Raw genomic sequence first — 12,017 nt, 5'->3', positions numbered from 1 at the left:
TTTTCTTTTATATATGTATCTAAGATATCTTTTAATTCTATCTCATCGTTGTCTTCATAATAATTAAATCTTTCTTTGGTAAATATTCTAAAGCTTTGAGGAATTGATAATGTGATTGCTCTGGTGTTGTTGTGTAGATATATAATGAATCAAAATCTAAAAGTTTTGGTGTTGTCAACATGTTAATGGTCAAATATGTTTTCCCAGAACCCGAGCTTCCACAAATACACATAAGCATTGGGTTACTAGGAAATATTTCTGAATGATTAAATTTTTTGCCCATTTTTTATTATATGTTTTTGTTCCAAAAATCACTCCTTCTCCTTTATGCTTTGAAAGAAAGATTCCCTCTCTATAACGTTTGTTTTTAAAAACTATGGCATTCCCGTTATGTTTGACCTTCATTTCTCCGGTGTCGATTTTATCTATTAGATTACTTAAATCCCTCTCAGTTTTCTTGGTTTCTTCACTAAATCGATTTCCAAATTCTTTAACTGTCCCTAATATATCTGCTACTCCCAAACCTTGAGCTATTTATTCCATTTCCATATTATGTCTACGTTTATCACTTTTTTCAGCATCAGCTGCTTTCTTGGCGTTGATGACTTGTGTTATCCCAGCCGACCTACCAGCTGTGGATTCTGCTGCGGTCAGACCAGCAAATATCAAAGGTAGGAAAGGTAAAAATCCACCTTCCTTTACACTCTTGTCAATTCTTTCCAAATCTATATCATCTCTAACTTTACAATGTTTATATTTATCGATAATTTTTTTTAGATATTTCAACCTTTTTACCATTGTAAGTTATTGTAGTTGGTAATTCCGTTTCGATAGCTTCTATTATTCTTTTTACTAAAGTTTCCGGTTTCATTTTTAAGAGGGTAATTTAAACGATTATTCTATACGAATCATCCGTCTGTCGGATATTTTAATTAATGTTTTGCTTGTTCCAATAATAAACAATAACCTGTTACATCTTCCAGCGTAACAAAATTGAGACAGTGTTAATAGTTGAGAGTTTAGTCTATCTATGCTGACGTGGCATTGGCGAAATGTTATATGTTAATATAACCATCTGTTACTTAGTGACGTCTATCCAGTCAACAATAGTCTAGACAACTGATTGTTACCGGGCGTTAAAAGTAATTATTAAATCAATATTACTCTAGAAAACTAACCGTGTATAAACTGGTTGGTATTTTACTCTGAAGTAAACAAAGTACCTCCCATTAATCAGTTAAAAAATGTTTTTTTTTTCTAAATTCTTTGTGTATTTCATCTGCTATTCCAATACCCATTTTTATCTTTGCTTTCAAGAGTTTAATGATAAATGCTCTTTGCATTCTCTCTGGATTGGATTTGGAATATTTTCAAGTTCGATTATCATTTGTTTGTCTGCTTCGTGTCTGGATGTTATGTCTTTATTACTGTATATTATGTCGTGTTTAAGTGCAGCGGCGTCAACTCTGTTGACGGGTTCTTCACCTGGTTTTGGTTTATCGTGTTGGTCTAATTGTAGATCTAGCCTAGTACCTGGACCAGTATAATTATGACCGATGTTTTTCACCAGGATATTTTGCCCACGGAAATCCAGGAAGATAACCTAATGATTTTTGAATGTCAGAACAGAAATAAGTTTTAGAAGTTTGAGCAATGATCATAGACATTTTTATCCAATAATTTTAAAACCATCGCCTTTTTTGTTTTCTAATCTTTTATTTCGCATTTCTCTTATATGTTGTAATTCTTTCAACTCGTTAGATCTTTTCACTGCTTCGCTTATATTTACTCCTGCTTTTGCTACAGATCCAACAGCTTGCGCTTCTGAGGAAATGAGGGATTTGTTGTTTGAGACAAAGTTGGCTACTTTTGGGATGAGAGATGATAGAGCTTAGAAGAAACCATCTCCTTCGAATTTGTGTTGTTCGTGTTTTTAAATTAAACTCATTCTGTTTTTAAATGAGTTAATTTGAAGATATTATAGGCCTGGGGCGCTTGGGGGTTGGTAAATTGGTACCCCTATAGGCTTACCCCGGGTTTATGAACCACGTGCCTGGTGGGGTTGTTTGTTTGGTGAGCTTAGGGGCGCCGCAGGCAAAAAGAAGTTTATAGATAGGGGCGGTTTTTATATTTAAAAAAAAAAATAGCTTTTTGATGTTAGGAAAAAAGTGATTTTTTGTTTTAAAATTATATAAAGTGCCCCCTATCCATAAACTTTTTTACTACTGCCAAACGAAATATTTATCGTAAATAAAGAAAATAGTACATTGTAATATCCATACAAGTCCGTGCTTATCATTTACATATTCATATAATATGTTTTATTATGTACGGAAGCTCAAATACGACATAATTTTGAATTTCGAATTTGAAAAAATAATTTCGAATTTGAAAAAAATTAATTTTGAATTTGAAATTTGAATTTGTAAAAATAATTTCGAATTTGTAAAAATGATTTCGAATTTGAAAAATAATTTCGAAATTGAAAAAATAATATTGAATTTGAAATTTGAATTTTGAATTTGTAAAAATAATTTTGAATTTGGGATCTTGGGGTGGGTCAGACGTGATTCTCTAATGGTAAAAAGGGGCCGGGTAATATCACAATGCAATATGTTGCATGTGCCTGTATATCTCACAAAATGAGTTATATAACTGGGTCTCTGTTCATGTTCGGGGAATTGAAACACATGGTCAATGTGGCAAGCCGCCTTCTAGACATTCATACAGTACACATTCTTCAAATCATTCAAGTTATTCAAAAAGGAGTTCCGTTATTGTCAGAAAACGAGCCGAAGTTCAAGCTGCAAAGGCAAAATTGAAATATGCTGAACAGGAAGCCATGATTCTCAAAAAACATACTCTTTTGGAGGAACAGTAGTACGTTTCTAGTGCAAATGCAACACGCCAGAAGGCAGACTTACAGGTAGATTTAGGGCTAAGTGCACATCAAAAGGAGGCAGCTGGGGCCAAAGCAGAACTAGCAGCCCTCGAATTGGAAGAAATAGAAGGGGGTCAAAGACAACTGTCACTTGAGAATATAATGTGATTCAGGTTGTAGACACAGCTAAGCGCACAGAAGAATACATAAACTCACTTCCTAATGAAGAAAACCAGATCAAGGAAACTCAGAGCGCGATCGAACAAATGGAATCTATTGCACCCCACAGCCATATAAATTTCCTAATTTTAAGCCTACTCCACGAGGACCTCTTTTGAGTCCATTCTTTGAAAGTGACAATCACAACAATCAACCAACTTTACAGTTTACAGTTCAACAGCCTCCATTTAACCGTGAGATGGAAGATAAAATAGTCGATAATGGTGCCTTTACAGGTATTGGAAAGTCTCTCTCATCAGAGTTTACCAGATTCTTACTGAAGAAGGATCTTCTACTTACACGTCTAACTAGTTTTAACGACAGACCAGAACTTTACACACTATGGAAGTCTACATTTTTAAGTATTATGAATGAGCACCAACGAAGAACTAGATCTACTGATAGAGTGGTCAGTTCCGGAATCAAGTAAAAATGCCATAAGTATAAGAGCATCAAATCACAGCGATCCAAAAAGAGGACTCAAAAGAATCTGGGAGAGTTTAGACGAGGGGTATGGGAGTCCAGAATTGGTAGAATCAACACTGAAATCTAAGTTAACGAACTTTCCTAAACTATCAAATAGAGACCATAAAAAACTTTATGAATATTTTGAGTGAAATTGAATCTACTAAATGCAATGAAAAGTACAGCTCGTCATTAGCTTATTTCGATTCTTCAACAGGAGTTTTGCCAATCGTTAACAAGCTACCTTATGGCATTCAAGAGAAGTGGACCAATCCTGCAGTGAAATAAGATAGCTTGCGTTGCAAGGTAACATACGCCCACTGGCAGCTGTCAGAAATAATAAAACAGTCTTTAGTGACTAAAGTACGAATTTTCTCATATTGAAGAAATCATTTATGCTGAATAATTCCACAAAATTTTCTAAAATCAATATAAATAACCCAAAAACAACAAACAATTAAATCACACAGCTCTAATCAAGGGCAAAAAACAACTTTTGACGCGTGTTTACAAAGTCAAGGGCAATAACTCAAAAAATGTTCATCAAAAATATCTCTTGTTAGAACTTGTCTGAGATCTTATCAATTCCAATGATCACACCAAGTTTCATCAGAATCGGTTGAAAACTGACACGTTTTTACAAAGTCAAGGGCAATAACTCAAAAACCGTTCATCGAAAATGCGTCAAGTTAGAACTTGTCCGAGATCTTATCAATTCCAATGATCACACCAAGTTTCATCAGAATTGGTTGAAAACTGTAGCTTCAATCCTGCTCACGAACTATTTTTGACAAATCTCGACGCGTTTTAACAAAGTCAAGGGCACTAACTCAAAAACTGTTCATCGAAAATGCGTCAAGTTAGAACTTGTCCGAGATCTTATCAATTCCAAAGATTACACCAAGTTTCATCAGAATCGGATGAAAACTGTAGCTTCAATCCTGCTCACGTACTATTTTTAACAAATTTCAAGGCGTTCTAAGTCAAGGGCAATATCTCAAAAACCGTTCATCGAAAATATGTCAAATTCGAACTTGACCGAGATCTTATCAATCTAAAGCATCACACCAAGTTTTATCAAAATCAGATAAAAACTGTAGTCTCTATAGTGCTCACAAGAAATGTTGACGGACGGACCGACGGACAGGGGCGACGACAATATACGACCACATATTCATGTGGGCGTATAATAAAAGGAAGCATGATGTCACCTTTCCACCCTTCTCTGTATCTGTGAATTTATTAGAGACATTAGCAGGATAAAAAACGACCCTTCGTTCTTCTACGAGACAACTAATCAGTACGATAAAACAAGTAGGACATTGCCAAAGAGCACAGCTGACAAGTCCTATATTTCAACGAGAAAGATAGATGTCTCATTGAATTCAGATTTGAACACTAACAGTTTTGAGAAGAAATGTTCATTTCATAAAATGGACGGTCACACATTGAACGATTGTCGGGCATTCAAAACCACGTCTATAAGTGAACGTCGTAATTTTTTTAAAGAGAACGGTATATGTTAAAGGTGCTGTGGCACAAGCAACCACATGAAGAGTGATTGCAAGGAAATGATCAAATGCTCCGACTGTGGAAGCGAGAGACACGCAACAGCAATGCACATAGAAAACGCAACACGCTCCTTTTCCAATCACGAAGGGGAGACGGAAGAGTCAGACGCAGATGTGTCATCTAAATGTACGCAAATATGTGGTGAGGGTTTCAGTTGAAAATCTTGTGCTAAGACCTTACTCGTAAATATCTACCCGAATGGTAAGCCAGAAGAAGCCATAAGGACATACGCAATTCTAGACGACCAAAGTAACAGGCCACTAGCAAGGTCTACATTTTTGGATTGAATGGAAATTCTTTGGAATACACTTTATCTACCTGTTCAGGACTTACCGTCAATTCAGGCAGAAGAGCTTATAACTTTATTGTGGAATCGTTAGATGGACAATCAAAGTTAGAACTCCCTACATTGATAGAATGCAACCAAATTCCCGATCAGAAAGATGAAATTGCTACAAATGAGGTAGCACACGCATACGCTCATCTAAATGACATTTGTGGTTCTATCCCGAGTCTGGAGGAAACTTCAATTCTTCTGCTAATTGGAGGGGATTTACCAGAGGCTTACCACGTGTTGGATCAACGCATTCTCCGTATGCCCAAAAATTGCCATTAGGATGGGTTATTATTGGCGAGACATGTTTGGGAAAAGTGCATGTCCCAGAAGTAGTTAATGTCAACAAAACATTTGTAGCTGGTACCATAAGGAAGTCGATCTTCACTCCTTGTCCTAACAACTTTAAAGTTATGGAAGAAACACCAAACGACCACTTTTTGCGTGACGCAGACGATTCATTTGGAGTAATCACTATTGAAAGGACAAAAGAAGACAGCGAAACAGGATTATCAGTAGAAGAAAGTTTCTGGAAATTATGAACAAGGATATGCGCAAAGATCTGAATGGTCATTGGATAGCACCACTTCCTTTTCGAACTCCACGATCTGTTTTACATAATAACCGTGTACATGCGTTATTTAGAATCTAGATAGAACACTATAAAGGGATATTCTTAAGAAAACCCAGTTCACTGAATTCATGCAAGGCAAGTAACGTCAAAAAGCGATTTTTTTTATAAATTATAGCATAGTGCCCCCTACCTTTACGTTCTATTATTACTCTTTTGCCCGCAGCACCCGCAAGCCCACCAAACAAACAACCCCGGCTTTTTCTCAGCTCTATCATCTCTCATCCCAAAAGTAGCCAACTTTGTCTCAAACAACAAATCCCTCATTTCCTCAGTTGCGCAAGCTCTTAGATCTGTAGCAAAAGCAGGAACAGTGAAAAGATCTAACGAGTTAAAAGAATTACAACATATAAGAGAAATGCGAAATAAAAAATTAGAAAAGAAAAAAGGCAACGGTTTTAAAATTATTGGATAAAAATGTCAATGATAATTGCTCAAACTCCTAAAACTTATTTCGGTTCCGACATTCAAAAATCATTAGGTTCTCTTCCCGGATTTCAATGGGCAAAATACCCCGGAGAAAAAAATCTTCCAGGTCATAATTACACTGGTCCAGGTACAAGGTTAGATCTGCGATTAGACCAACATGATAAACCAAAACAAGGTGAAGAACCCGTTAATAGAGTTGACGCAGATGCACTTAAACACGACATATTATACAGAAATAAAGACATAACATCCAGACACGAAGCAGACAGACAAATGATAATCGAACTTGAAAATATTCCAAATCCAACTTTCAAAGAGAGAATTCAAAGAGCATTAATCATTAAACTCTTGAAAGCAAAAATGAAAATGGGTATGAGAATAGCAGATGAAATACATAAAGAATTTAGAAAAAACAAACACTTTTTAAAAGTCAAAGTGTTTGATAAAGATGAAATATGGTCAGCAGATTTAATTAATATGCCAGTCGAAAGAGGATAATTATAAATATTGTTTAACCGTTATAGATTTGTACACAAGATATACTTAGGTTATTCCTCTCAAAAACAAAACGGGTTTATCAGTCAAACACGCATTTGAAACAATAATGAAACAATCTGACAGACGACCTCAAAAGTTATGGGTAGATAAAGGAAGTGAATTTTATAACAAAAATATGAAATCTCTAGGATTTGAAATTTACAGCACGCATAACGAAGGTAAAGCTGTAGTAATAGAAAGATTTAACAGGACTAAATTATTCAAAAAGTTCACGGAATTGAAATCCCAAAAATGGCTTAAAATATTACCAGAGGTTGTAGATGAATACAATAACAAAATTCACTCATCTATAGGTGTCACACCAACACAAGCCACAAATAATCCAAATATTATAAAGTCAATTAACGCACAACATTACTACGAAAATGAAATAAACAATTTAAATATCAAACTGAAATTTAAAGTCGGAGATCGAGTTCGTATTTTCAAATATAAAAGCAAATTCGAAAAAAGCTACGTTGGATTTTGGACAAATGAAATATTTATCGTAGATAAATTTAACAACACATCACCTCCGACATATGAATTAATCGATCAAGACAAAGAACAAATCATAGTTAGGTTCTATCAAAACGAACTTCAAAAAACTGACTTTTAAAATGAATATCTTTCTCGATAAATACGGAGCCGATACAACTACAAACTTTCAACTTACAAAGAAAATATAAGAAAGGTAAATTTTATGCTATAACAAATATACATACTTCAGATCAAAAAGGAGTTCTTCACTCTCCTTTATACAAAGACTCTTTAAATAACTTTTATTTCTTCGATTCTTTTGGATTAGAACCCACTGAAGAGATAGTGAAACTAACTAATAAACCAATCAAATGTTCAACATTTCAAATTGAAATACCGGGTCAAAAATTTTGTGGTCAACTTTCACTTTGGGTTTTATATCAGTTGAGTTTAGGAAAACAATTTGAAGAAATTATAATAAATTTAACTAAATAAAAACCTAACACAACAGCATGGATAAATAAGGCAAAACCTTATTTTGTGGATCAAATTGGAGACAAACTTCAAGGTGATTTAGATATGAATAATTTTACCATAACTAATTTAAAGTTACCAGAAAATGATTATAATGCTGTTCACAAGAAATATTGAATGGATCAATTAAATTTAATTGAAGTAAATAAAGAACATTTAAAAGAAAGAATAGCCGATGTGAAAAGATACTTCAAACGACAAATAAATAATAAAGATTTTATTGATGATACTAAGTTACAACAAGAAGTAACAAGTTTGAAAAGTTTTATTGAAGAAAAATTACTTAATGTTGTAGATAAAACTCAATTACAACCTTTAAGTTCATTAATTTCTAATTTAGATGATAGGTTTACAAAACAAAAAATAGATCTTAAACAACTAATAGCCAATATTAATCCAGGTATAAGTGAAGATAAATTAACAACATTAGAAACTAAACTTATTGATAATAGTGAAATTCAAAAACATATAGTTGGTATTAAACAACAATGACTTAATGTAGTAGATAAAACTCAATTAGAAAATTTAAAATTATTAATATTTAAATTAGATGATAAGATAACAAAACAAAAAATAGACCTTAAACAACTAATAGATAATGTTAAACCAGGTATAAGTGAAGAAAAATAAACTGAATTAGAAACCAAACTCAATGATAATAGTGAAATAGATGCTATTCAAAAACAATTACTCAATTTAGTAGATAAATCTCAATTACAAAATTTAAAATCATTAATATCTAAATTAGATGATAAGATAACAAAACAGAAAATAGACCTTAAACAACTAATAGATAATATTTAACCAGGTATGAATGAAGATGAATTAGCCGCATTAGAAAGCAAACTCAATGATAATAGTGAAATAGATGCTATTAAACAACAACTTCTAAATGTAGTAGATAAAACTCAATTTCAAAATTTAAAATCATTAATATCTAATTTAAATGATAAGTTTACAAAGCAAAAGATAGATCTTAAACAATTAATAGATAATATTAAACCAGGTATAAGTGAAGAAAAATTAACTGAATTAGAAACTAAACTTAATGATAATAGTGAAATAGCCACTATTCAAAAACAATTACTCAATCTAGTAGATAAAATTCAATTAGAAAATTTAAAATCATTAATATCTAAATTAGATGATAAGATAGGAAAACAAAAAATATACCTTAAACAACTAATAGATAATATTAAACTAGGCAAACTGCTCTAGAAACTAAATTTAAAACTGAATTAAAAAAAGAACTAACAAATATTAATCAACTGATACAAAATATTTATGATAGCGAGATTCAACAACAGATAACTACTATTAATAACGAAGTTTTAAAACAGGAAAAAAAATATAGCCACATTAGAAAAACATCACTTGGAAGGATATGGATTTATATTAAAAATAAAAGTATTTTACCTATTTTACCTTTAGAATGTCAATAATACCAGACAATGACAACGATATTCTTTCAATAGGTGATTTTGATATGATATTATAGACGGAAAGTTCACCATCGATGAACATTATTAGAAATCCAACTCCGCAAAAAGCAGAGACAGTAAAAATTTATACGTTTTTAAGAACATCAGACTTTGAATATGTAAAGCTATTTTTTGTTAATACAATGGTTAATAAAAATGGAACTGGAAAGTAGACAACAATATATGATAGACAAACAAAACGAGTTAAAAGTAAAACTAGAACAGTATAATAAATGTAAGAAAAGATGGATTAGAATTGATTCTGTTTTCAAGACACTGAGTGTAGTTCTAACAGTAGGAACAGCAATTGCAACGGCTGTAACTGGTGGATTAATGGTTCCAATACTTATCCCAACTTTTTAGCAGCTTCAAACTTCATCTTGTGCGTTGATTGCTATAGGTTATACATCAAAACAGAAATCTTATTATAAAAAGAAAACAGAAATTTTAAATACCTATCTTAATAAATTATTTATATTTTTCGAAAGAACAAGAGAAGATGAGAACATAACCATTGAAGAATTAGAAGAATTCAATGAAATTCTAGGAAAATTTGAGATGGAAATATCAGCAATAAAAGTTTAAAAAATGCGTAAAAATAGATCATTAAAAAAGCATATATGAAAAATATGAATAAAACAATTGAAATTAATGATGATGAAACATTAATAGAAAACGTGTTATTTTCAAATGTTATCAAGGTTGTTTCCAATAAATTTTTAACATTTAAAGGACAAATTGAATTAGATGGAGAGATATTTCAAGATGGAAAGCACAAACAATTTATGAAACTTCTTGGTTTTAATGCCGGAACTTATAATACTATCTTTAGAAATATGGAAGAAAAATCTGACCCTTCTGATTGGTACTTCACAGGAAGTATCTTTTTACTTAAATACAATTTTAAAGAAATTAAAAGATCAAAAGTTGGAAGAGGACCTGAACTACTCAAAAAAATAAATGAATATATAAGTGAAAATTGTTACATACCAACAGTTGCTAACTGTTTTATCAAATGTGTAAATTGTGTTTTAAACAAAGATTTAACAAATGAATTTCAAAATTTCATCAATGGTTTCTCAAAAGCAAATAGAAAAGGAGTGATGACATCTGCTAGAATTAATGAATTCAATAAGAAATGTGATATTACATTTCAAATTTATACTCATAATAAAAGAAATTTGCGCCCCACAATTGTAAAAGAGGAATTAGATTGGGTTTTATATTTACACAACTCACATTTCTGTCTTATAAGAAGAAATAAAAAAAAGTTTAAGTATTAAAGAAATAGAAGATAATTATGAAAACGTGTAGAGACGATAACGCAGTAACACAGGTTTCACCTCTGAAACTAAACGTGTTTTCAAGTATAAGTGCCGTCTTCATTAGCCCACAAGGTGCAGAAGAGTAGGACGTAAAACTCCATTCATTTCATTTCATTTCATTTCAAGTATAAGTGATGCTGGGTTATTTGCTTGGGATTGTGAAACATATTCAGAAAGTGAAACGCGTAAAGCAATTCCTTATGCGTGTACGTTAATTAATTTAGAAAAACTAAGAAAAACGTTAGACAGAATAGATAATCTCTTTCCAGATTTAAATCCTACAGATAATGTTCCAGAAAAATTTTATGATAAACTAATGGATATAGTAGAAATATTTATAGGTACAGATTGTATAGATCAAATGTTGAAATATTTAGGTCAATATGATAGAAAGAGATTAATATTAATTTCTCATAACGGTAGCAATTTTGATAACTGGATCCTGCTTAAAAATAAAAAAAAACTAACACAATGCCCTTTAAAGACACCCAGAGGAATTCTATCTTTACCTTTATTAGATCCATACACAGATGAAGGTTTACAGAAAAAAAGGAAAAAAACAGAAAGAAATAACAAGTAATAATAATTATTTACAACATATTAGTTTCACATGTTCCTATCAACATGAAACATCTAGTTTAGCGGCATGAGGTAATTCATCTAATCTACCAATGAATTTGAGAAAGATCACTGATATCGATATTGCAAAATACACCAAAGATAACTGGGAATCTTACGCTAAAAGAGATACGTTATGTCTTGGAAGTTGTTTGATAAAATATAACCAAGTCACGAAAGAAGTTGTAAACCAAAATATGTCCAATAATTTAACGGCTCCATCTTTATCTTTAAAGGGTTGGTATTATTTGTATCATTACGATAAAGAAATAGTTGAAGAAGAATAGTATGAAACTACTAGAATGGTTGCGAAACATACTGAAAAGGATAATATAGAAAAAGTTTATTCGCACACTAATCCTTTTATAAGACATTATCAGACGATCTTTTATAGGAGGAAGAGTTTCGGCAAATAGAAAAATATTTGAAACACCAAGTGATAATTCAAGAAGAGAAAACATAATTAATCTATTCAAAGAATACAGCGCGAGCACAAAAGACAAAACAGAAG

General features: G+C 32.0%; 2 protein-coding genes across 2 annotated transcripts in view; one reads left to right on the top strand and one right to left on the bottom strand.

Moving 5' to 3' along the window:
• The window catches only part of LOTGIDRAFT_163644 (hypothetical protein), a gene marked incomplete at both ends in the record, with an annotated part of 1,425 nt that extends 627 nt beyond the window's left edge, over positions 1-798 (bottom strand). Inside the window, one exon of the mRNA XM_009060171.1 lies at positions 630-798. Coding sequence (XP_009058419.1) covers positions 630-798 — 169 coding nt within the window. The remainder of the gene's footprint in view (positions 1-629) is intronic.
• Positions 799-6,519: 5,721 nt separating this feature from the next.
• LOTGIDRAFT_163643 (hypothetical protein) lies at positions 6,520-9,300 on the top strand (the record flags this gene model as incomplete). The annotated part of the gene is made up of 3 exons (XM_009060170.1): positions 6,520-6,901; positions 8,225-8,482; positions 8,891-9,300. 3 exons carry the CDS (start codon positions 6,520-6,522, stop codon positions 9,298-9,300), a joined length of 1,050 nt encoding a protein of 349 aa, XP_009058418.1.
• Positions 9,301-12,017: the final 2,717 nt, after the last annotated feature.

Source organism: Lottia gigantea (genome assembly GCF_000327385.1).
Source record: "Lottia gigantea unplaced genomic scaffold LOTGIsca_41, whole genome shotgun sequence".
In the NCBI taxonomy this organism is placed as follows: Eukaryota; Metazoa; Mollusca; class Gastropoda; family Lottiidae; genus Lottia; species Lottia gigantea.
The sequence above is the reverse complement of the archived record's forward strand: the minus strand, read 5'-3'. Positions and strand labels throughout refer to the sequence as shown.